Source organism: Candoia aspera, chromosome 10 (assembly GCF_035149785.1).
Source record: "Candoia aspera isolate rCanAsp1 chromosome 10, rCanAsp1.hap2, whole genome shotgun sequence".
Taxonomy (NCBI): Eukaryota; Metazoa; Chordata; class Lepidosauria; order Squamata; family Boidae; genus Candoia; species Candoia aspera.
This window is the reverse complement of record NC_086162.1, coordinates 22,165,962-22,191,299: the sequence shown is the minus strand read 5'-3', so window position 1 is coordinate 22,191,299 and position 25,338 is coordinate 22,165,962. Positions and strand designations below refer to the sequence as shown.

The 25,338-nt window shown below is 47.1% G+C and overlaps 1 protein-coding gene across 5 annotated transcripts in view; it reads left to right on the top strand.

Moving 5' to 3' along the window:
- The first annotated feature begins 226 nt into the window (after positions 1-226).
- Positions 227-25,338, top strand: part of ARHGEF1 (Rho guanine nucleotide exchange factor 1) — a 45,509-nt gene continuing 20,397 nt past the window's right edge. For all 5 annotated transcript variants that reach the window (XM_063312450.1, XM_063312449.1, XM_063312451.1 and 2 more), the window contains exons 1-11: positions 227-328; positions 8,637-8,741; positions 9,445-9,528; positions 10,557-10,676; positions 13,476-13,577; positions 14,262-14,304; positions 19,404-19,509; positions 20,920-21,060; positions 22,435-22,464; positions 24,431-24,533; positions 25,162-25,255. In XM_063312450.1, the coding sequence (XP_063168520.1) occupies positions 8,715-8,741; positions 9,445-9,528; positions 10,557-10,676; positions 13,476-13,577; positions 14,262-14,304; positions 19,404-19,509; positions 20,920-21,060; positions 22,435-22,464; positions 24,431-24,533; positions 25,162-25,255 (850 nt within the window). In that variant the 5' untranslated portion in view covers positions 227-328; positions 8,637-8,714. The remainder of the gene's footprint in view (positions 329-8,636; positions 8,742-9,444; positions 9,529-10,556; positions 10,677-13,475; positions 13,578-14,261; positions 14,305-19,403; positions 19,510-20,919; positions 21,061-22,434; positions 22,465-24,430; positions 24,534-25,161; positions 25,256-25,338) is intronic.

The window sequence follows — 25,338 nt, the reverse complement described above, 5'->3', positions numbered from 1 at the left end:
CGACTGGACGGGCCCCTTCCGCCTTCCTGACGCTGCCCGCTCCCTCGGCTGCTCCGCGGCATTCCGGCGCGGCGAGCCCCGGAACCCCGGGCCGCTTTTGCAGCGTAGGACCCGCTGCAAAAGCAAGCGCGCAAGGGCAGGGCTGGCACAGGAGGCGGCGGCGGCGGCGGCGGCGGCGAGGGATCCGGAACATGCAAACGGGGCGGGTTCCTGCTTCCACCCCCCCTTTGGTCCAGCCCTTCCCCGAGAGACGCGCTCTGCCACAGGAAGCCCCGCCGGCGGCCTCCGAGGGCCCTGCAGGGCGAGCGAGAAGAGCGAGGCGGTCCAGGTGAGCGCTCCCACCCAGGCGCCGTCCCTTCCCCCAAGTTGGCCGCGCGTCCGCCTTGCCAGCGGAGGCCGTGGGAACGGTCGGGGCGGGGAGCTTTGTGTGCAGAAAAGTGGACGCTTCCTGCTCCGGGGAGGCTCTCCTCCGCCGTCGCGGGTGGGGAGCGGGCACGGGCCAGGCATTGTCTCCTTCCCGGGGGTTGCGCCGAGCTGGCACCGGGAGAAGAGCGCGGCTCGGGGGGCTCCGACTGCCCCCCTCTCTCCCTCCTGCCCCGCCTCGCCGCATTCGTGGGCAGGAGGCATCCGGCCCCCGGGCTCGCGCTTGCTCGCTCTAGAGTAAGTCTCGCTGGGCTGGCTGGAAGTCGGCGCCCGGGAAAGTGGATTGGGGTAAGGACTGCGTGGCCTCGCTGCTCTTAGCGGTCAGTCTGGGAAGCGCGTTTTGGCAGCTATGCCTGGCCGTTGCTGGAAAGGAGGGAAAGAGGGCATCTGAGCGTGTGTCAAGTGCATTTTCTTGCCTTCTGTCTGCGAAACCCTAATCCCCACTCTGCAAAATCTAGCATTGGGGAAGCCGGAGATCTAAATCCCTCCTTCTTTGCCAGCGTGGGGGGCATGGAGGGGAGGGGAGAGAAGGCTCGAGAACTGGAAGTAGATGCATTCTGTGCATGTTCTTTGTACTCTGTTCTACCAAGACTGAGCCTTGACGTTAGTTGACATCAGGATGTAGGGCTAACTTGACAGATTGTTTCAAAAAAGTCCTGATTCCTTTGGAGTGGGGGAAGCCCATGCGCAGGCCTGGCGTTTGAAGCCAAGAAAGGAAAGGACACCACAGAGTTATTTTTTAATAACCTCAGGGTAGCAGAAGATATAATGGCAAGGTGGATTCTAGGATCCAAAATGACCAAGAACAGGTGAGAATATAAAGAACACCAATAGGGCACAGTCCTGTGCAGTATGACAATTGCAAGGGGGGACAGTAACCGTCTTTATTGTAAAAAAATCTCTGCATTGCTCCACAGCTTTCAGTAGTAATTGAATCTTTAGAGCAGGGTTCCTCAACCTTGGCAACTTTAAGATATGTGGACTTCAATGCCCAGAATTCCCAGAATTCTGGGCGTTGAAGTCCACATATCTTAAAGTTGCCAAGGTTGAGAAACTGCTTTAGAGAAATGCAGTGCTGATTTGCTTTAGAGATTTTTTTTTTGCAGGCATCTGTGTATTGATGAGAGCAGAGCACAAGGCCGTGGAGGGCACCAGTTGGAAGAAGTTTGGAATAAGGCTAGATTAGATTTTCTCTAATCAGGTGGCATGGCCATCATGGACACTCTGCTCTCACTTTTCCAGACTGGAGTTAAGCTTTCACAGCACATGGAAGGGGCCAAGGCTTGACCAGGATATGCTTGGAGGAGGACATTTCCGATGTCTGGAGCAGGCATGCGTGCGCATGGTTAAACCGCTCTGTAGCTTCCCGATTCCCCGGGCCTGGGATCAGAGTCAAAACAGTACCTCCCACATGGCTGAAGTTTGTCTTTGTGCCTGTTGGTATCCCTTAGCGCAAGCAGTAGCTGCTCTTTTATTTATATTTATGGCACCCCGTGTAATCCCAGAGCAAGCCTTCTATCTCAGTCTTTATCCAGCCCATTTCCCAAGACTTGGGCAGTAATTTTTCTGCTTTTAGTTTTAGTGCTGTGGGAGTTACATGGTTTTATATTTTTGTATTGGTCGCAAGCCGCCCAGAGTTGTTTTAAAAAGGGCGACTGTACAGAGGTTTTAAATAAATAAATCTTAGGGAGAAAAAAGACACTTCTGAAGCTGATGCGGCTGAAGTAGGGGCCACTTAAAGCCCAGAGGCTGTCCTGTTTTGTCCAAAGGTGCTATGACAGCATTACCTGCACCCCCCCATCCACCCCCGCCGCCAGGGCGGGTTCTGCCTCCTGCTTTCTCATCACTCTGGCTGTCCCGGGACAAGCTTTTGTTTGCCAGACATTTTTTCTACCCAGGGAGGCCGAACAAGCCTCTTCAGCCGGTGAGGTCAGTGTCAGGGAGCATGCCAAGAGCCATGTGGTTTGGGGAAAGGGGCTGGGCTCTTCCAAACTTCCAAGAAACCTGTCTCCCAATTTTTCAGCTGGCTGCTTCTTGCCGTGTCTTTTCTTCTTTAATGGAGTGGGGACATGCTATATGCTTTCTGCAGGCGTGCCATAATCCCCCCCCCCCGCTCCATTTAATCTCCATTATTATCAGCAGAGCCCTGTGAATTGTGCTTCTTGGCCACAGGACAGGATGACCAAATTTGCAGAACCAGTTTTTTTTAGCACAGCAGCACGTTTTGGGGGCTTGGCCCTCTAAAAAGCAGTGTTTCTCAACCTTGGCCACTTTAAGATGGGTGGACTTCAACTCCCAGAATTCCCCAGCCAGCCTTGCTGGCTGAGGAATTCTGAGAGTTGAAGTCCATCCATCTTAAAGTGGCCAAGGTTGAGAAACACTGCTCTAAAGAGAGAGTTCCCTGGCCCAGGGAGGCTAGCTTTTGACAGTTGAAGGGAGGTGACAGAAGGAAGGGAGGGGAAAATAGCAAGCTCGCCTTACTTGTAATAATTAGGTGGCGTGGCTCCGACAGGAAATTACACTGGTTTCATCTCTTTGCACCTGATTCTACCTGGGTTCAAAACGGTAAATGGTTCTTTCTCTTTCTCTTTTTAAAAAATCATTTGCTGTAATAGTTCATACACCTGAGAGGTGGAAGAAACTGGAAAACAAGAGAGGTGACTTTTTTAAAGTTGCACTTCCATGTTTAGATGGTCACAGGAAATGGGTAGATCAGAGTTGCTCTTAACTTTTTACTGTATTGGGAGCTGTTAAAAAAGTTTGAGACGCTTGCCACTGTAAGCTCATTTCTCTGTTATCATAACGGCTGTAATTCCTTCAGTCTTTTTTAAATGGAAGGATTTTTATATTTGATATTATAGAGGTTTTAACTATTGTCTGAAAATGTTCAGTGGTAGACCAACATGCCTGCAATATTTCAGCTAACCAAAGATCTGAAACAGTCTCGTACATGAAGCCAAGTAGCCAAAGAGAAATATATGAAGAAAAGTGATCCTTCATTAACATTATAAGTGGTTGAACTTGCTGCCTTGAGAAAAAACTCACAATGGCTCTGCCCTGTTGATTTATCTCTAAGCCCCACCTCCCCCGTTCTTTTTAGGGAAAACGAAAGCTAGCTAGAGATGGAAAAGCCCTGGAAAAATGCGATGGAGGGAAGGAACAGATGGAAAACATAGGTTAAAAAAAATTAGGGAAAATGAATTTGTAATTCTGAGGATGATAAGGGCCAGGAGAAGTTGGTTAGGGTGGCATTTCCTGTGAGGTGGGTCACATTTTGCCACTGCTGTGTAAAGGCATTGCTGTGTGTGTTTCCAAATGTTTTTGCTGAGCCTTTGTCTGGGCCAGACAGATAGGGCAGCGTGTTGACAAGAGGCAACTGGCAAGGCTCTGGTGTCCTCCTCCCCCAGTCTTTAGTATGCACAAGGATTCCACGTGTTGGTGGGAATTCGTGTTGGGGTGGCCTCCTCTTCCCCTTTTCCTCAGCTTAATAGCTGGAATAGCTGGATGCTCTTGGGGGCATCCTGAGAAGACCAGACCAACAGCTGTTCCTGTAATTCCCATGAGAGTGTGGACCACCATCAGGGACAGAAAGAGGAGGATTTGGGCAAGGACCTCATCAAGACGTAAGCAGCTGAAAACAGTGGGGGTTACACTCAGACGGAGAGGTGTGGGCAGAAGCCCTGGCGAGAGGGCTGCTTTGTGGCAAGGAGAGGGAGCATTGGTTTGGGGGAGGGTCTGCTTTGCATTTTGTAGAGGACCCCAAGGCCCACCAGTTTGAGTCTAGGTGCAGAAATAATGCTTCAAGTAAGAGATCACAGTTGCAAATCCAGAAACGTATCTCCTTTTCTGTTTTTTAATGATCCAGGCCAGGGTTCCTCAACCAGGGCTCCATGGCACGCTCGGGTTCCGTGAGAGGTCCCTATGGGTTCCCCGGGAGATCACGATTTATTTTAAAAAATTATTTCAAATTCTGGCCACTCCACATGAAAGAGGCCAGCTTCATTCTTTATGTTTAGTTTAAGAACACTGTTCATGCATATATACGGGCCTACCCATGAAACGAATGTAATAATTTTGTGACTTCTGGCCTATCTTTGAGCCTGAATGCTCAGGGGGTTCCCCGAGGCCTGAAAAATATTTCAAGGATTCCTCCAGGGTCAAAACATTGAGGAAGGCTGATTAAGTTCAATTAAGGTCTGAAAAATAGTGTTAAGATGCCATTTAAAGTTGAGAATCTTTCTGGATCTACTGCACATCAGTGAGCCATCTGCTAGTAGATCTTAGTATACCTGTTGCCTTCTCTTGATTTACTTATCTGTTTACTTTCCAAAGAGGGGGAGCCTCCCTCTGGCTACGAGAAAACTGGCATAAATCCAAGGCTATTCAGTGGGAATCTACGTTGAATGCAGAAGCTTGAATAGACAGTAAGTTCCACCCTGCCTTGCCTGTCCACATCCTGGCTATGTACTGCTGGATAGAGCATATGAAATGTTGGCTTAGCTCTAACTGTGGTTTTATGAAGTTACTGCATCTGTAATTGTGAAATTTGGCCCTGGTCATGTGTTGGGAGCTCTTGAGAGTATCTCTCACTCTGCAGCGTGTGTGTGTACGCTTACATCACTTCCTGCTGCAGGAAATTGGTGCGATCTGAAAATATTGTGGGCTGATTCTTTTGTCTAATGACCTGGGTGAGCCAGAAGCTGGGTTCTTCAGCCAGGAGGAAGGGAAAATCCCAAGGAATGCAGGTGTCCTGCTGTGAGGCTCCTCCACCCCCTTGCTTGTTGTTGGGAACAGGCTAAGGAAAACATGGTGAAGGCCGTGGAGCGTCACTTCCTGTCTAGATGCTTGGTCCTCCATGGGCTTGTATCAGCTCCGGAGGAGATATTGCAAGAAAGGGTAGGTTAAGGTAGTGTTTCTCAACTTAGGAAACTTTATGAAGTGTGGACTTCAACTCCCAGAGTTCCCCAGCCAGCATGCTGGCTGGGGAATTCTGGGAGTTGAAGTCCACATGTTTGCCAAAGTTGAGAAGCACTGGGATAAGGGATTAGGAACTTGCTTGGTTCACTTGCCCTTGAACTTTCTTCTCAAACCAGAAAGGAAGATCGTGTGTGCTAACGGTACATCCCCAGAGCATCCCCGATTCCTACACCAGTTGTCTCTAAGAACAGTTTACGAGCTGTTATACCTTGTTAAAAAACATCATCCTTCTGCTTGCAATGGCATTTGCTCTCTTGCTACACCCTCTCCTCTCTCGTCTGATATTGTTGCAGCTGATTCTGACCCTGTTGTCATGCGAAGTTTTCATTTCATTTCCTTGCTTCCTGTTCAGCCCAGCTCTCTAAGGTTGGTTGGCCTACAATATAGTGGTATCTCTTGCACAGCCTGCAAGAGATGTATTTCCTGATTAAACAAAGGATGTCAGCTTACCACATCTACACCCATATTCTCTGGTGCTTCGCTACATTATTTTCTGTCACACACTTGCTTCTGCTCCACTCTGTTTTCTGAATGTAGATTGGTGTTTCTCAACCTTGGCAACTTTAAGATGGGTGGACTTCAACTCCCAGAATTCCCCAGCCAGCCTTGCTGGCTGGGGGAATTCTGGGAGTTGAAGTCCACCCATCTTAAAGTTGCCAAGGTTGAGAAACACTGAAGTAGATATTTAATGAGTTAGGTAGGCTTTATTGGAACCTTATTTTCCCACTCAGATAGCATATATAATGTTGGACTAACACCTACAGTAGCAAGGAGACAAAGAGATGGGTAGAAAAACTGACTGCTAGCATGCTGATCCAGCCTGGTCCAACTCTAGATGTGTTAGCACTGTTCCCATCATCCTCTGTTGACTGGGAACGATAGGGATTGTTCACAGCACATCTGAAAGGGTAACAGGTTGTTTGCATACTTATATTTCTGGGCTCTAATTTGGGGGTTGTTCTCATTTCTTCTCCACTTAGCAAATCTCGTATCTGTTTAACAGCAGAAATCCAACAATAGGCCAGCTTTTTCCAGTGTGTACATAGGAATGGGAGCAATATCTTGAATTTCTGGGTTAGGGGGTGTGACTGTTAAAACAACAACAACAACATCTCACAGACCCTCTGTCAAGGAAAATATATCCTTAGCTGGAAGGATTAAACATTAACTGAAGTTTCAAATTAGCTTAGTCTTGCCAATCTAGTCATGCCTATTATAAAGCTACTAGTCCTCAAGAAGGTTTATGACCTGATTCTGCATTTCTTATTCTTGTGGGCTTCAGTGGGCCCAAATGTCAAAAGAAGACCCAGCTTCTGATTTAATTGGTTTTGTGTGGTCTTCTAGGTATAATTTTTATGTCTACAGGTGCCTAAGTGAGGAATCGCTTATGATGGGCTGGTGTAAACTTGTCCCGAAAGGACTTCACAATCTGGTTTCATTTAATTTGTGCAAAGTTTATTGCGTGTCTTCCCTCCAGAGAACTTCTAGGTGCCAAAATTGCCTGCTAAAAAGGCCATTGTTTTCCATTAGGAGGCTCCAAGTAGCCAGCTGGTGCTTAATGCCATCTCTCCACTGCTCCTTTACGGAGAAGTGCCAACAATGTCCCAAAAAGGCAATATTTTCATCCTTTCCTCTTGAAGGAGGATATGGGGCCTAGTGGCACCCCCCCCCCAAGGCATGCAAAGAGGATCAGCTGAACCCCAATCGGTATTCAGCTGCCTCTCTCCAGAGGGAGGTGGAGCATTGGTGTTTGGGCACAATCCCGCCCTCGACCTCTCCAAGGTGTTGCAATGAGTTGTTGCTTTTTTTCTTCGTTGACCCATTTTTTTTTTTCCAAAATGAGCTCCTCCCTGCCTCAGTGCCAGCCAGCCGGTTGGAATGATGCCCTTTATGAGTCAGGCTGCCTGTGGGGTGTGGAGTTTCCCTACTGCCACACGCTTCTCTGAGGCCCCTTTGTAGGTAACAGAGGCAGTATTCATGCCACGCTTACCTCCACCTAATGCAGGAATTTCTGAGCAATGGGGGTTGGGGGTAGCTTGAATACTTTCCTGTGTATGAAATCTCCCCCTTTTCCATACTTCTTTTTGGCCTATATCCCTGGAGATGGAGTGGGGATATTTATCTCCTCCCCCCACCCCAAACTAAATGAAGTTGGATCTATTGAGAGAGGTACAATCTTCAAGATCCTATTGAGATCAGTCTTCCCCGACCTGGGTTCCTTCCAGATGTGTGGATTTCAATTCCCAGAATTCCCCACTGGCATGGCCGTTGCTGAAAATTCTGGGAAGTGGAAGGTTACCCATCTGGTGGATGCTTGAGTTGGAGAAGGCTGCCTTAGAGTAAGGTGGGGGCATGTCTGGTGGCCTCCACATGTTGCTGAATAAACTCCCAGCAGCATCAACCAATATAACTAATGGAGGGATAATGGGAGATGTAGTTTGGCAACATCTGGTAGGACCTAGGATCCTTCTCTCTGCCTAAGGGCAGCCTTCTCCAAGGCTGGTACCCTCCAGCTGTGTTGGTCTGCAGCTCTGGGATCCTGCCTTGGTGGTAGGGGTTGTCCTGTTATTCAGAGAGCATCAAATTGAGGGATGCTGCGTTAAGCAGGTTGCAAAACGTATTTGCTTCTTTTCATTCATCCCTCTATCCATCACATCCTTGGCTTCGTATCTGGGGTGCTAATCCCGCACCTGGGCCATAACCCTGCAGGATGTGGATGGGAGAGGCCTCGTATGATTGAATTCTTGCCAGATGAGAAGGTAGAAGATAGCAAAAGCTAGGAGTGCTTGTCTCTCTGTGGGATTCTATTCTGTTGTGGGAGAACATTCTAGAAGGGCCTCCTCCTGCAATTATCCCATCTCAGTAAGAAGTAAGTTTCATTCCAGCATCGCTTCGAGTGCAGATTCATCCTTCACCAGCTTCTTCATATCCCACAATTATTGCCTCAGGGACTTTGCCTTCCCTTGCTTTTGACATGACAATTATACCCTTTGGTGGAAAAGGGGATCTGGCCCAAGCACAGTCCTATTTGAATTTGACTTGGAGGCAATGCGTCTTCAGTGTACTGACTCTTTCTCTTAATCCAGCTGGTTGCCCATTCTGGGAATGCCAACACCAAGGGATAATTTTGGGGAGAATGGCCATCCTAAGCCATTAGGTAGAAGATGTGTACCTTTTCTTTGGTTACTGGAGATGATGATGATGATGACGAGACAATACTATTTCTGTGCCACCAGAAGGTGTATGCTGATCGAGGCTATTTGGACACCCTGACCCAGCTGCTGGGGACCCTCCCTCCCCCTCCAGGGGGCAGAATGGAGTTAGAGGAGGGCTACAATGGAGTAAGTAATTGGCTGGGGGTGAGAGAGGGAAGAGAGGATACCAGCGTGCTTGCAAGCGGGAAGTCTTTTTTATATTGTGTGTGTGTGCATGCATGCTTTTCTAACTCAGTCTTGACTCTTGGCGCCTATGTGGATGAGTCCCTGCAGATTTCTTGGCTGCGTTTTGGGAGAAGAACTGGCCCAGGGTCACCCATCTGGCTTTGTACTTAAGGCAGGACTAGAAGTCACGGTCTCTCAGCTTTTAGTCCACTGCCTTTAACCACCACACCAAACTGGTTCTTATTCTGTACTTTATTGCTGCTGGATTCTCAGGGCTTGCAATCTTCACATATTTGAAGGGGGCTTTGTTAGGGAAATTGACTTCAAGAGAAAGCAGTGCGTGTTTATCAGTTAGATTAATGAGACGGAGGGGCAATATGATTCTCACCCAAAGCTTTTGGTTTACATTAAAAATTGGGAGGATGGGAAAAGAGAAAGTAAAGTGCGCTGCTTCAGCAAGTGGAATGTTTGGAAAGAGACCCACAGGATGGGGTGAGTTTGGTAGGTAAAACAGACCTTGCTGATCCTGTTGCCTGAATCAGTGTTTCTCAACTTCAGCAACTTTAAGATGTGTGCATGCTGGCTGGGGAATTCTGGGAGTTGAAGTTGCTGAATTTGAGAAACTAAATGACCCTGCACATTTCTGGTGTTTCTTTTTTGCCAGAGCTCAGCACTAGGAGCTCAAGGAGGTTCAGCCATGGCCATCATTGGTGCAGAAGATGAGGACTTTGAAAATGACATTGAGCCTGTAAGTGGGAGAACTAGCCGAATAAGCTAGAGAGCTACTAAGAGGGTTAAGGGGGTAAATTGGGTCCCCTACAAGGAACAACGGGGGGATTAGGTTGGGCAAAAGTGTGGAAGAAGTAACATTATAATACATAGTTCATTGAACCATACGCAGTATGGAAATGGAGGTGTCTTCCCTGCCCCCATGATGAAGCTCAGAGTCATCTGTTGAAGCTCAGTGGTAGAATTGTAGAATGTAAAGGTTGGAAGGGAACTTGGAGATTATCTAGCCCAACCTCCTGCCAAATGCAGGACTCTGCTACTACAACATTCCTAGCACAGATGGTTGTCCAGCTTGTGCTCATGAGGGAAAATTTAGGAGTGAAAAAGGAAGGACTTCTTCATGAAATGTAAAGTTAAATTATGAAGCTTGCAGCCATCAAGCTGGGAAGACCCACAGTTTTAGACACTTCAGGAGATTGGATGGATCTTTAAAATGGTTGCATAGGACTTGGTGATTTCATGGACATAACTATGTAGTTTTCTTGATGGAAGTAATTTCCTAGTGCCTTTTTCCAGCTTGTTTTTTTGACTTCTCAATCTAGCCTCCCATCCTGGGATTTCCTGGGTGATCTCCCTTGTGAATCCTAACCAGGTCCAGCCCTTGTAGCTTTTGAGATCAGGCAAGGTCAGCTAGATGTTACCTACTACTTGGGCAGAAACACAAGGAAGCCAGCTTCTGAGGGATGGCAACAGAAGGGGAACAAATTTGCTCCAGTGTATACTTGTGCATCGCCTAAATGCATTGAGTTGAATGTGGAGCACAGAGGGCTGGATTTGCTGAGCTGCTGGCCTGATGCAGCCTGAGGATTCTTCTGATGTTCTTGTTAGTGATGGATGGGGGAAAAAACCACAGGAGGATCTGAACAGGAGACAGAAGGAACAGGCAGCTGGCCTATAGAGGCTGGGTGAAGAAACTCCATTCCCAAGTTGAAGATGGCAGAGTAGGAAAGGTATTTCTTGTTTTCCTATTCTGGATTCTCTCCACAGTTCCAGCACCCGGATACTCGGAGCAGCTTGTTCCAGAACCTGGAGCTTCTGATGAAGCATCCTGCCTACTTGATGGTCTTTATACAACATGTGGTGTTGCAGTTTGACTCGAGCCCTGTGGTGAGATGACACATCCATGCTTGCGTTTTTTCAGCGCAGCTGCCTCAACTCTCTTCCTGTTCCGTTCCCCCATAACGTAAATCTACTATGAAGCATGCAACATCTCCACTGAAGCTGCTAGTGGTGGTATCTCCAAAGCTCAAATCTGCATTGTGGCCCAATAGGCACTGAATACACATTCATGCTGGTACTGTTCACACAGGTGCATTAGGCGATGCAGTGACTTGAGTTCAAAGGCAAAAAAAGTGCTTTGAAGCATGCAGGGGTCTGCATGGAGCCCTGTTGGCAACTCCTGAAATCAAATACATCTTTTCCTGGGATTGTACTGCAGAATCCCAAGACAAGAGGCAGCTGCTTTAAGAAGTGATAGATGGCTGCTGCATTAATGGATGTTGCACTACCCTATAGAAGAATCACATGATGCATCTCTTGCTGGACGGGATGATTCTAGCATGACAGGAAGGGAAATTGCACAATACTTGCCGCCCTCTTTAAGTAACATTACGGTGTGACAAGATATGGTGCTAGTCTAATTGGCAATAGGCAACAGAGATTTCGGTCAAGAGCTACAAAGATTACGTGGTTACAAGTGTGAGGAAAAACTCCTTCAAGTAGAAGAACAGCCTGGGACCCCAAAATAAGTCCAAGATCCCTCCATGAGTTCCAGTTTATTATTGCTAGGTATTTATTTTAAAGATTGATAAGAGAGTATGTATGTAAAAAAATTGCACAATTTTGTTTTACAATGTGTATTGTAAAAAAAAATAATGTAAAGATTTATTTATTTTAAAGATTGATAGTTGTATGTAAAAAAAGGGGCAGTCATCAATCCTAGTTGTGACCGTCATCTTGATTTTTTGACTCTTGCCCAACACCCCAATTTTAAGATGGGTGGACTGCAACTCCTAGAGTTCCCCAACCAGCTGGCTGGGGAACTCTGGGAGTTGAAGTCCACCCATCTTAAAGTTGCTGAGGTTGAGAAACCCTGCTCTAGACCCAAGTTTTACAGATAAAAAAATAATTAACACTAAACAGAGCAGCCAGAATCGTTAAACGTTGATATGTTGCATATACAGTATGTTTGAAAAAACTGTTAGTAGCTTTTGCTGCTGAAGAGTAACTCGGCTTCCTTCCGGAAGAAATGTCGTTGCTTTTTGTTGTTGTTGTAGTAGATATTTACTTTATTCTATTATAGAAGGAAAGCCTAGAGGGCATCTGGATGTTAATTCATCACTCAGTGTGAGGTAGATCTGTTTGTCTTCTCCTAACTTGGCCAGGAAGATTGCCTAATAAGTAATAATCGCATAAGTATATTGTAGGCAGTGCGCAAAGAATAGGTTAAGCTGGCTTCTGCTCCAGTAGCTTGCATTCTTTTTTGTAAAAAAAAGGAAGGACAGGGAGAGGAAAAAAAGATGTATAATTAAATGTTGACTGTGGTTACTCATCAGGGATAAATAATGGAGAAAGATTAAAAAAAACAAGGCAGTTGCTCACAGGCTTGGACTCGACACAGTGTAAGAGTCGGGGAGGTACCAGAACATGAGCAAAGTGATATTTTTTACTTTTATTTGTTTTATTTTGTTACTGTGCACTAGAGATTATAATGAAATTTTACAAAGATAAGAATGATACAACAGTACTGCAGTACAAATATGTATACAACCTTGATTAAAAGGAACTAAAAGAAAGAAATTCCATATAGGGTTAATACAATTTTAATATACAACTAGCCCCGTCTATTAATGTATTATTAAATCTAAACCATACAGAAACATACTTCTCTATCTTCTCTCTTTTACAATATAAAGACATTTCAACCTCTAACAAAGAATGTGTCTCTTGAATCAATTTTTCATTCCATCTGTGCAGGGATAAATCCCTTAGCCGAACCTCAGGCTCAGCTAAGCCAGAGTTCTTCATAAAGGGTCAACCCCATATTTTTGGAGCGTAATTCAGCATCACATTTACATCTTTAACCGCTGTGGCTCTGTTGTGGTTTCAAGGCGTCACATACATCAGTGCAAACTTGGAGTGACCTTATCATATTGACTATATATGTTTTTGCTGGCCTAAGTCTTTTATTTTTGTTTACATAAAGATATCCTGGTCTTTGCTGGTTATTTGACTTCAGCATGACAATCTCCATTTTCCCACATGCATGATTAGCGCCCAGCATGCTTGAACATAACATGCTTTGATATGTGTGGTATAGTGAGTGACTGAACTCTTTCCCAGAGGGTGACACAGTCTGAAACTTCACGTGGGAAGATGCTAGAACAGGGTGTGATGCCAGGTGTCTGCACTGCTATGGAGGCCTCCCCCCACAACCACCCCAATTGTATAGGCAACAGATCCTCTTCCAGTGTGAACAGGATCCCGTAGGATGTAACTTCTTGATGTCTGATCACAAAATTGATTGGTGGTGACCAGGAGGGTGCAGATGGCATCATGGAAGAAGACTATGGGGAGGGAGGCCCCACTGGGGATGCTGAGAATGGCATGCAGCCCACAGGATGCCCATTTCTGTGCTAGAGGGACAAGAAGGAAACGGGCAACCCATGTTCAATACAGTCTTTTGTCCTTAGGCCCCATTTGAGTAAGAGTGAAGATTCAAAGGTCTGTGTCAAGGTGCCGCAGATCTTTGCTTGCTTTTCTTCCATTCTTCACAAATTAGACCTCTAGCATTGCTATGGATTTAGAAAATTGGTCAAATGAGGGAGTTCTACAAGTCTCAACCAGAAGTAACCCCTTTCTTCAGTAGCTCCTGTGTGTCTGCTTTAATACCTTCTCTTCCTGCAGCTCTGTTACCTGCACGTGGACCTCATCCTAAACCGCCTTGGGCCCAAGGAAGCAAAGAAGCAGTTTGTGGATTTTTGCCATGCATTCTTAGACAAAACTGGGGTGAGTGAACACTGGGAAGAACTTTTCAAGAGATCTTCCCCCCAGATCTTTTGGTATCTGCTAGTGAGGGAGAGACTGATTTTGTTTGCCATCCACGTCAAACCATTACAGGTAGTCCTTGCATAACAACCATTCACTGAGAGACAGTTCAGACTTACGACAGTGCTGGGAAAACTGACTTGTGTCCAGTCCTTGCACTTAAGACTGCTGCAGTGTCCCGGCAGTCATGTGATCACAATTTGGGCACTTGGCAACTGGTTCGCGTTTATGACCATCACAGTGTCCTGTGGTCATGCGATTGCCATTTTTGACCTTCCTGCCGGCTTCTGGCCAGCAAAATCAATGGGGAACCATGTGATTCACTTAACAACCATATGGTTCGCTTAACGCCCACAGTGATTTGCTTAATGACAGCCACAAAAAGGGTCGTAAAATCGGGTCGGATTTGCTTAATGACCACTTTGCTTAGCAACCAAAATTCTGGTCCCAATTGTGGTCATTAAATGAGGACTACATGTATTTTATACCATTAGTTCTCGTGTTCCCTGGTTCACAGGGTGGTAGAGTACTGCTGAACATAAAGGCATCAGGTAGTTTCCATGATTGATGGTTACGTTATCTTCAGTGATGCCTTTGCCACTGCAAAATTCTTATCTTCTCCTTTCGATTTCTTCTCTTTTGCAGCTGCTGAGAGTCCCTGTTCCAAATGCTGTGCAGTATGAACTGGGTAAGAGCCAACATTCATGGGGCGTATGTTGTGTGATCAGGAGCAGACTTTACAGGTCTACCAGATGTGAGCTGCAAAACTCCAGATGACCATGAGAGGGCAGCAAAACATTAACGTCTCTCATGGTCACCTGGATTTTCACAGTCCAGATCAAGCAGCCGTAAAGGTTGTGTAGCTTGTGCCGTATTGTAGACCAGCCTTCCCCAACCTGGCGTTTGGGTTTTGTTGGCCATATTGTTTGTTTGTTTGTTTGTCAGATTTGTCACCACCCATCTCCTCCCACCGGAGGGACTCTGGGCAGTTATATATATTAGCTGGGGATTATGGCAGTTGCAGTCCCAACACATCTGGAGGGGCACCAATTTGGAGAAAGCTGATCTAAGCAATTATTTGCATAAATCTCTTTGGTTCAGTGACACAGTTCCTAAAATAAATCATATTCTGGCAGTTGAGTGAAACAAATACAGTGTATGGTTAATCCTTTGGCCAGAGTGACTCATATAAGATCTGATTAAAATAATGAGTTCAGTTGAAAAATGGATCTATTTCAATCTGGACATTTGAACAGAATTCTTAACTTGGGTCAATTTGATTTGGCTTTCTGAACGAGTTCAGAAACATGTATTCTTTGCCTCCCCAAATCACCCACATTGGTTCAGAAGCATCCAGTTCATCTATTCCAATAGAATGGACAGTTCGGTTCAGAAAGTGATTTGGAGCTCACTACTCCAAATCACCACTAAATCTTTGAATCCAATATTTGCCTGATCTTAGTTTTCCCCAATCCTGTGTAATCGTGGAAAAGCCACCGGATTTGGGGTGGTGGTAGTTGAATTTGGAGTTTTGTTGTGATATTATGCTTCGTTGGTTTACATTTAAAGAGCAAAGTTTTGGTTCTTTTGGATGCACGTATTTCAGCCGCCTGTACCAACGATGGAGAATTTGGTTCTGCGGTTAACAGGAAATACGCACGGTGTCAGCCAGGGCTTTGGAGTTTTCAGAAGCTCAAGAACAGGACTAAATGCATTCTGCAACTTTGCATCGTTTGCATAATGCCAGTGTAGAATTCAGGGTTTTTTCCAGCTTGATGCAGGTTGGTTTTTTTCGTGAATTTTCAGCGTAGAATATATAGGGCTTCCACACTGCCCAACAGGGTAATGGCTGCCACAGGAGAGAATGTGGAAGTTCTCTTCAGAGAGTTTTGCAGATTGGAGGGGGTGGGGAAATTGCACCCTCTGCTCTTCTTTCCTTCCTACCCTGCCATGCAAAACAGAGCCAGCAGAGAAAATCATTTGGGCAGAAGGAAAGGAAAATATGAAAATCCCTTTCCATGCTTGAAATTCAGTGTTGCTGTTCATCGTGGGACTTGCTGCTAGGTGAATGGGGATAGCTGAGGGTCCGTGGCGGGCATTACTGCCATGGGCCCACGCACAATAACTGGGTGAAGTTTCTGCAGTGGCACAGGACAGGGGTCAGTTCAGCTGCTGGCCCAGTTGGCCGACTTTGATCCAAGCTGCAGGTCCCACCCACTTTCCGAACTGCCCAATCTCTACTACTCATTCTCCCCGCCACCCCACACACGCTCCTGGTTTCTGCTACAGCTGCTGGGACGGGTGAAACTCAATGAAAGACAGGAAGCTGAAGAGTTTGGAAAACAGTGGAAGAGCTGCTGCTTCCCTGCCAATAGATTAGATCATCTGTAACCCAGTTTTTCCCCTGCCATACTGGGGGAAGGGAGTCTGTTGGTGAGTGGATGGCCCCTTAGACAGCTGGTTTCGTAGCTTCATAGTGTCACCTAGCGGCCACGCCTGCTGGTTGCAACAGGATGGCCAGGCAAAGCCACACACTTGCGGGCGAGCGTGCACACACACACTCTCTCTCTGAATGCTGATTTTTTTCTCTCTCAAAGGGATCCTGAAATGGCAGGGCGGTTAGGTGGCCAGCTGAAGCACTCTAGGCAGAGCAGAGATCACATTTGCAAGGAGAGGGTGTTTCCGGGGTGGGGAAGATTTTTGAGCTGCGAGGAACGTCTCCTTCCCCAAAACACTGGGGAGGGGAAGGGCTGAGCTACATCCTGTCACTGTTTTCTGTAAAAGGAGTGAAACTGGGCCCTTAGCTGTGCTAAGAGAAAGAAAGAAGGGCTGCGCAGGAGAATAGCGGAGGTTCCTGATTTAGAAAAGGTTGCAAGAAACACCCTTTCTATTTATGTTGTGCATTGCTAGAATACATAATCAATGCACAGTAATCCAAATTTTTTAGCAAGGGGTAGAATTCCAGTCTTGGAGTAGAAATCAAGCTTCCCCCAGATGCCTGCATGTATGTCCCCTGCACCCTTCAGTTTTTAGATCAGAGGTTGTAAGGACAAGAAACTTAAGGAAAAAAGATCAGGCTCTTTAGCAGCCTCATAAAACTGAAAGCGATTCTTTTCCAAGCACAGTCTGCACAGATTTCTCCTTAGCAAGGCTTCCTGAGATGAAAGGGATAGGGTTATAAGACTTCCAGAAACTGAAGCTGTCTTCAGTTTAGTACAGTATATCCCCCTGCATGTTCTGATGGAAACATCCTGATTTTCTTCCTACCAGCTTTCCTATAATCTGGCAAAGCCTGTTCATTAGTAACGTGGAAGCTTGCAGCTTGACTGCTTAGCTAATGGTCCGTAATACCTTTATCAGTCTGGGAGCCAGCTCTTACATCAGGGATGCTGCAGGTGATGGCAGGCGTCTGTAGATGTGCTGCATGTACTTCCAAGTGGCCATTCGCCTGCCTTTATGTATATTGATGTATTACATTTATAGCTTGCTTTTCCTGGATCAAAGCAGCATATATATTATTTTCTCCTTCAATTTCCCCCTGTGAAGTACAGCTAGTCCTCATTTAACAACCATTCATTTAGTGATGGTTTGGATTTACAACGCTGCTGGAAAGAACGACTTATGACTTGTGCACCATCCCCATGGTCACGTGATCACAATTTGGGTGCTTGGCAACTGGTTCACTTTTATGACCGTCACAGTGTCCCATGGTCATGTGATCATCATTTTCAACCTTCCCAGCCAACTTCTGGCAAGCAAAATCAATGGGGAACTGTGTGATTCGCTTAACGACTGCGTGGTTCGCTTAATACCCGCATTCGCTTAACAACCACCACAAAAGGTTGTAAAATCGGATCAGATTCACTTAATGACCACTTCACCTAGCAACTGAAATTCCAGTCCCAATTGTGGTTGTTAAGCGAGGACTACCTGTAATTGGGTTAACCAACCATGATTGGCTGAAAGTCATCCAGTGAGTTTCCATTAATGAATACAACTTTGAACCTGGTTTTCTCAGTCCTCGTTAACACCATCACTCAGCGTTTTTCAGCCTTGGCAACTTTAAGATGTGCGGACTTCAACTCCCTGAATTCCCCAGCCAGCATGCTGGGAGTTGAAGTCCGCACATCTTAAAGTTGCCAAGGCTGAAAAGTACTGCCATAGCTATTGTCAATATTTTCCCCATTTTCTTTTTGGTCGGCTTTTGATCTGAAGACGCCTCCTGTGCCCGACCAGATCTCTGCACTCTGCATCTCACGGAAAACAACTGCTTCAAATCCAGAACCATCTTCTTTTTGTTTCCTCCTCCATGTGTTGGAGAGGACCATATGTCTGCCAACAGCTGCGCCACCCCAGAAATGGCTGCGTGGTTATTCCAAGAAGGCTTCTTCTGCTCCAGAGACAACTTCCTTCATGGGAGCAGGCCAGGAACCGTGGCATCTGAGCAGCTGCAGACAATTTGCCTTGCTTCTGCTGTGTTTGCACAAAATCGCAGCCGAGGTCCCTCCCCTTGGAACAGACTCCAAATCCCCCAACCGTTCTCAAGCCGCCACAGCAGGCGGGGCCCTCCTATTTATCCTGCAGGCCAGTTGCCAGGACAGCTGGGAGAGCTTTGGGGAGATTTATTCTAGGTTTATGTCATGTCCTCTCCTTTTGTGCATGTCTTTTTTTTTTTGGTACAAATATAGCAGCAAAAATATCCCTCTGGACTGGAAAGCCGCTAACCATAAAAGAAAATCCGGAGCGATGCAGTGTTTCGTTGGTGCTCTTGTGGCAGGACAAATTTAGCATTGGAAGGGAGCAGGGAGAAATCTCCACCAGAAAACTTTCTGAATTGTAGCCGTGCAAAATCCATGTGAATTCTTTGAGGGTCAAATTGGCCAGAATTCTGTGAGTTTTTGCTTGGCTAGGGCTGGGGAACTTGGGGTTACCAGATGCATATGGCCCTCGAGAGCCTTTTTTCTTGTCCCCCCCAAACTACCTTTAACCATGGCTGCTCAAAATTGTCTGTGAGGTGTCATGCCCTCCAAGATCCAAATATTGTTTAGAAGAGCCATGAAGACCTGGCTCTTCATCCAGGCCTTTGGTGAGGGAGAGTAGACCCCTCGTTTCACGGCACTTGCCATCGTTTATCCTTATTTTGTATGTTTTATTGATATTATTGTGATTTCTTTGTTTGATTGTTGTGAGCCACTCAGAGTTGTTGAGAGTCAGGTGGCGTACAAGTTTAATTGATGATGATGATGATGATGATGATGATGATGATGATGGTATTTATTGGCAGGCAAACTGTAGTATGCAGCTTAAAATAGGCTTATAGGAGGTTAGGAAACAAATCAGCATTCTAAAACTCAGTGAAAAACCTGAAAACCTCAGCCATGCTGACGTGGTATCATACCATTGACTCTTCCGCTACAAGGCTTCCCTTCCTTAAAATGGTGAAGTGTCCATCCTCGTTTTAGGAGGAAGACGTCAGTGCAGTGTGTTTCAACCTTGGCAACTCTAAGATGGGTGGACTTCAACTCCCAGAATTCCCCAGCCAGCATGGCTGGCTGGGGAATTCTGGGAGTTGAAGTCCACCCATCTTAGAATTGCCAAGGTTGAAAAATACTGGCCTAATGTAAAGTCTGTTGAGTTTCCTGGGAAAATTCTTCTAGCTCGCTCACTGAAGATGCCTCGAGATCTAAACCAGGTTTGCTTTTTGGCTCCTGAAGCCCTTTACAATCACATGCCTAATTTTGCAACGTGGCTGTCACGCTTAGGTGCTCTCTTCTCTTCTGACTGTAGACCGAAACAGGCCTGATCTTATCCCAGAAGACCAACAGAAAAAGTACTTGCAGGACATCCAATCCTTTCAAGAAATGGAGATTTCCCTGCAGTTGGAGGACTTCAGGTTTGGAATCTGCAACTCCCAAGTCCTGAGAAAGCTCGGGGGTGGGGGGTGGGGGGAGTAATTTGCAAATGCTCATTTGGGAGCTGAGGGACCAGTTTGGGACTGCTGCTGCTGAGATGCTTGTGTAAAACCACAAAGTCTGTTTTGGTTTTTTGGTAGGGGTGATGACATTATTTGAGACCAGAAAAATGGGTAGAGGTGGTCCTCGCTTTACGACCACTCGTTCAGTGACCATTTGAAGTTATGACGGCGCTGAACAAGGGGTACTTAAGACCGGTCCTCGAAGTTCCGGCCATTGCAGCGTTCCTGGGGTCGCGTGATCACAATCCAGCATTCGGCAACCAGCTCGCAATTATGATGTAGCAGCGTCCTGCTGTCACATGATCACCATTTGCAACTTTCACTGCCGGTTCCAGCAATCAAAGTCACAGGCAGGAGGTCGCCAATGGCAACCCCGTGACATCGCGCTTAATGACCATGCAGGATTCACTTAATGATGGCAACTGGAACTGCCATAGCTAAGTGGCGCAGTCGCATGATGTTTCGCTTTACAACTGTGTTGCTTAGCGAAGGGAAATTCCTGTCTCAACTGCCGTTGTTAACTGAGGACTACCAGTAATTGGGTCAGTTTAAGAACCACGGGTGTCGAGTTTGCAAAAGGCTTTGGCTAATGGTGGTCAGGCTCGTGGTTCCAAGGGCAGAGGCTAAAGCAAGCGACTGAGTTCATTGGATTCAAAGAGGAAGAGGTGCTTCAGGGGGCTACGCCACCTGTTAGTGCTTCCTTAATGAGGCTTCAGTTTTTCCTACGGTTGCTTGGTAGAGTACAGTCCTAGGAAGACAGGTGTGGGAATTAGGGTGGCACCAGCAAGGTGCAGATAAGTTGTCACACCTTGCCACCCTCTCCTTAACACAAATGTGTACTTTCCTGGGGCTGTGTGGCTGTGGTACAATCTCAGGAAAAGGTGTGGCTTCTTTAAGGAGGTACCAGCAGGTAGAGTGAATGCCCCGTGGCCCCCCTCTGAAGCACATCAACCAAAGCCCTACTGCCATTTCTTTGATTTTGGCTCTATATGGTATACAGACTCAGCATGCTGTATCAGCCATAGTTTATGGCTTAGGACAGGGATGGGCAACTAAGCTAGGAAAAGTATTTGCACGTCTTGCTAGGGTTGGCAAGTTTTACATTTAATTAAGTTTTTCTGTAGCTTAGCGTGTTGTGTTCAGGGGTCAGTTGATGGTCCCAAGCCTTGTGCCAAGATTAAGCATGCGAGATTAAGCACGCTGCCTGGAACATAGCCTTGGTTCAGAGGAGCAATAGCAGCGGTGAATTGGTTGGGACGCGAGGTCACCGAGTGACGCTGTTTCTCAGCTGAGCCTGTGAGAAGAAAAAGCTGTTCTTGGTTTCCACAGGGAAAAAAGGAAAATGGGAATGACACCGGGAGAGAAGGAGCTTTCTGAACTGGAAAGTGTCCGCACCAAGGACAAAGGCATCCGCGAGTCCAAGGAGAAACAGCTGGCCGAACAGCTGTTGGCCAAATTGGAGGAGATGCAGTGAGTGAAGGCCTCCTGACTTAACTGCCATGTGTGAACTGTTAGGGTGCCCGTTCAGGTCCTCCTTCACTCTAGCAGAGAAGGCATTCCTCCTTCGAGGTTGCTATGGCTGGCTTTGGCCAAAACCTGGTGCCCCTGTTCTTGCCCCACTGAGCTCATTCTCCACACCTGGGATCCTTTCGGAGCCAACAGGGCACTACCTTGACTCCTAGGTATCACCATGCTTGCGAAGATGGTCTTTTGCACCCGTCGTTTCCCCCTTGCAGCAGGTTGGGAAAGAGCCCTAAAAGGGCCTCCCGATCCCCATACCTTGCTGCAGGTGTCACCCTCCTGCTTGTCAATCCACACGGAGGGTTATGTCTCCTCCTGACCTCAGTCACGTGGTGCACCAAATGGGAACAGCCATTTAGCTTTGAGGAGCTGTCCCTTCTAGCCTATGTTTATTGTGCACCAGCCCTTCTTCTATTCCAGCTGCTGATCCCATCCAAGGTTTCTGTTTCAAACAAGCCCTCCCCCCCTCCCAAGATCTCCCTTGTAGAACAGCCAAGCTCTGTTTACCCCCCCCACACACACACTTTTTTCCCATGGACTGAGCTTCTGGTTCCTGGCAGTTGTCCCATTAGCGCTGGGATGAGAGTCAGGAGCCAGCCAGATCATCAGTGGTGTCTGTGGCTTCCCTGCCAAGTCCCTACCAGATAATAGGATCCAGCTGGCAGGAGGGGAGGAGGGGGGACGCTCTCCGCCCATCCCGGGATATTGCCTCTTGTTGCATCATCTTCGCCGGCTGTATAAACTCTCCTGGTGGCCCCTTCCCCCGTTCAGTTGCTGTATCCCACTTGGTCCAGCAGTTGCTTTCGGCATTAGGCAGCCTGCGTAGCTCACCCCGCAGAACATGTTTATTTGCCTTTTGAATGCTGTTTTCCTTCTGCTGAGCAAAGATGGGGCTGTGCTACCGGTAAGTTTTCAAGAAACAAAAATGGGGGTGGGGGGTGTAAGAGAGGGGTGGCTTTGAGAGTCAGCTGTCCCAGAGGGAGAAAGGGGGCAGTACTTTTGTGTGGAGAGGTAGACATGCTGCTATCTTTCAGAGGCTTTGGACCGCAACTCCCATCAGCCACTGGCAAGGGATCATGGGAGTGAATCCGAAACTTCTGGCACTAGAGGGTTCGCCTTCCCTTTGTTCTGGAGAGTTAAGACGGAGAGTGGCAGGTTCAAATGCCCACCTCCTGGCAGTTCTTTAGGCCAGCTGTGATCTGGGTACTCTCTGAGGAGAAGATGGGCAAACAGCTGGATAGGAAGGATGCAGATGTAACCCAAATGCGAGCTTTGCACCCTGACCTTTTTTTCCTCCTCTCCTTTTTCCTTCATTGATTCCAGCCTCACCATTTCTGCCGACGAGGAAAAGTGGTAAGCCACCCACAGGTGCAGAGTGGTCTGACTGTGTGCGCGCGCGCATGACTGACTGGAGTGGGGGTGGAAATACACTTTTGCAGTCTCCTGAATGAAACCGGATGTGGCTTGCAGCACATTTAGTTCTGTGGTCCAGGAAGCTGAAGGGGGAGAAGAGAAGATACAGTTAACCCTTCAAGGTTTTGCTCTGAGAGAGCTACTGGCTGCTTAAAGGCCTCAAAACCAACCTTCGCCAGAACCAAACCATTTGCCCACAGCAGCTAGGAGTGTCTCCCCAGTCTTGCCTGACCTACTTTGTTGGCCCATTGGGGTGCTGGACCGTACTTCCCAAAATCTCAGCCAGTGACAATGGGTGGAAATGATGGGAGATGTAGCCCCACCCTTTGGACCAGCAGTATGTTGAAAGCAGCTGGTCTAAAGAAAATGCTTGGAGATGTCGGTGGCAGCAGGGAGTGGGGTCTGTGCAGTGCAAGAGAGAGTTGAGGGTGTCCTAACCAGCTGCAGGGCAACAGCTGGGGAAGCTTACATCTGATGCTTAAAAATCAAACAAGGCTGGGAAAACCTTAAAAGCACGACTTCTGGGATTCTTTCCAACCCCTTTACCAGCAGTGGTCATGCGTTTGCGTATACATATACACCAAGAAGCCCGGGATGGGCTGCATGTGTCACATGACCCAACAGCCTCTTCCCCTGAGATGCTTTAAGGATTTTTCCTGGCTCTTTTTTCTCTGCAGCCCTCAGCCTGATCTGACCCATTTTTGAACTTGATCTTCTTTTTGCCAGCTCCTCCCTCCACACCAAACGTGGTCCCGTTCTGTTCTGGCTTTGAAGAGTTTTATCCTACTGATGAACGAACAGTCCCCACATCTTTTCCATCTTCCCTTCCGGTGGGATGGAAAGAATGAAAAGAAATGTGGGCATTTGGCACGTGCAGGAAGCTGAATTATTGCAGCAAGCTGGCACAGCTGATACTTTAGTGGACCACGTGTCCCTGGCTGCCATCAGTCCCTAAACAAGGAAGTGTTTTTTCCGTTAAGGGACCACAGCTATTCAGTTCAGTTGGCAGCTACTGCAAAAGGATTCGGTACATCAATGGTCAGGACCTTTTGGGTGGCCAAGGAGCAGCGCTTCATGAAGAGGGTGGGGTGATGAAGCAAAGTGGGTGGAGAGATAGATAGATAGATAGATAGATAGATAGATAGATAGATAGATGTGCAGAACTGTGATTGTCGGATCCCCCCCTTTTCAAAGTTATTCATAAGCTCTTTTTATACTTACACTAAATCTTTCTGAGATTTTCTACATGCATATGCATATTTAGCAGGAAAGTCAAATTTGGCAGGCTTGTTAAGCTCGAGCTGAAAAAAAGAAGTGATGCAAGAGAGGTCAAAGCATGGTTTGTTTACTCCTGTTAAACATGTATATGTGTTGTATCTCTGTTAAATTGAGAGGCTGTGTGTTCCCCCCCTCCCCACCAAGTTTCATTGGGTCCTGACCCTGCTGTTCTTCAGAAAAACTAAAAACTTGTTTTTTTTTATTCAAAGAAAAGTACTAGGGCCTGAAAGAGGAACTAGAGAGGATGTGGAAAGTGAAGGTCAAAGTGGTCCCAGTGGGGGTAGGAGCACTCGGGGCTGTGACTCCCAAGCTGGGAGAGGGGCTCCAGCAGATCCCAGGGGCAACATCAGAGCTCTTTGCCCAGAAGAATACAGTGCCAGGAACAGCTAAGATCCTGCGCAGAATCCTCAAACTCCCGAAGTCCATTGCAAAGCAATTGGTGTCCCTGCTTGGTTAATGATGGGTGGCTGGAAAGTTTCTGCTTAGTATGTTCCCTCAGTGGACTAGCATTTCTGCGCTTGAGTGTGACTTAATGATGTTTTTAACTGTATGCTGCCTTGAGTCTTTTGATGTGGTAGCCTGATGATTGTAATATTAATTTTCCTCCTCCCCTGCTCTGTTCTTTCAGCTCTGCCATTTTTACCGCCATTGTGACATATATGAAGCACCTGGGGGTTAAGACAAAGACAGCCGATAACAAGAAGTCGAAAGCAAACTTCTTCCGCAAGAAGGTAACCTTTGAAATAATCAGTGCACCAGGACAAAATAGATAGGATTGGTTTCTTAATGCAGAAGCCCCCTTGGGGATTCAGGCAAAGGCAGGGCTCAAGAACTGAGCTGACAAATTGTCCTTCTGCAAGTTGCTGGAACCTGTCTAGAATGAGTCCCGTTCCAGGTTGATGGTTTGTTTATCAGACTTCCTACCACCTCCATCAGTTTAGGGACGCGGTGGCGCTGCGGGTTAAACCGCTGAGCTGCTGGGCTTGCCGATCGGAAGGTCGGTGGTTCGAATCTGCGTGATGGAGTGAGCTCCCGTTGCTAGTCCCAGCTCCTGCCAACCTAGCAGTTCGAAAACATGCAAATGTGAGTAGATTAATAGGTACCGCTTCGGCGGGCAGGTAACGGCGTTCCGTTTAGTCATGCCGGCCACATGACCACGGAGGAAGTGTCTACGGACAAATGCCGTCTCTTCGGCTTTGAAACGGAGATGAGCACCGCCCCCTAGAGTCGGACACGGCTGGACTTAATGTCAAGGGAAACCTTTACCTTTACCCTGCCACCTCCATCACAGAGGACTCTAAGCAGTTTGCAGTCTGGGACTGGGAACAGATGGTAAATTCTCCTCTCTGGCTAATCCAGATTTCAGGGACCAAGAAGCCTGAGGAAGCTCTCAAACCGAAGAAAAGCTTTAGCATTTTGGACCCAGCACGCTGGAACCGTGGGGATTCCCACTGTAAGTAAGCAAAATGAATTCCTTAGCCCTGGCCCAGGAACCCCCGTGCCCTTTACTTAACTTGCTCTCCTCAGCCCCCAACC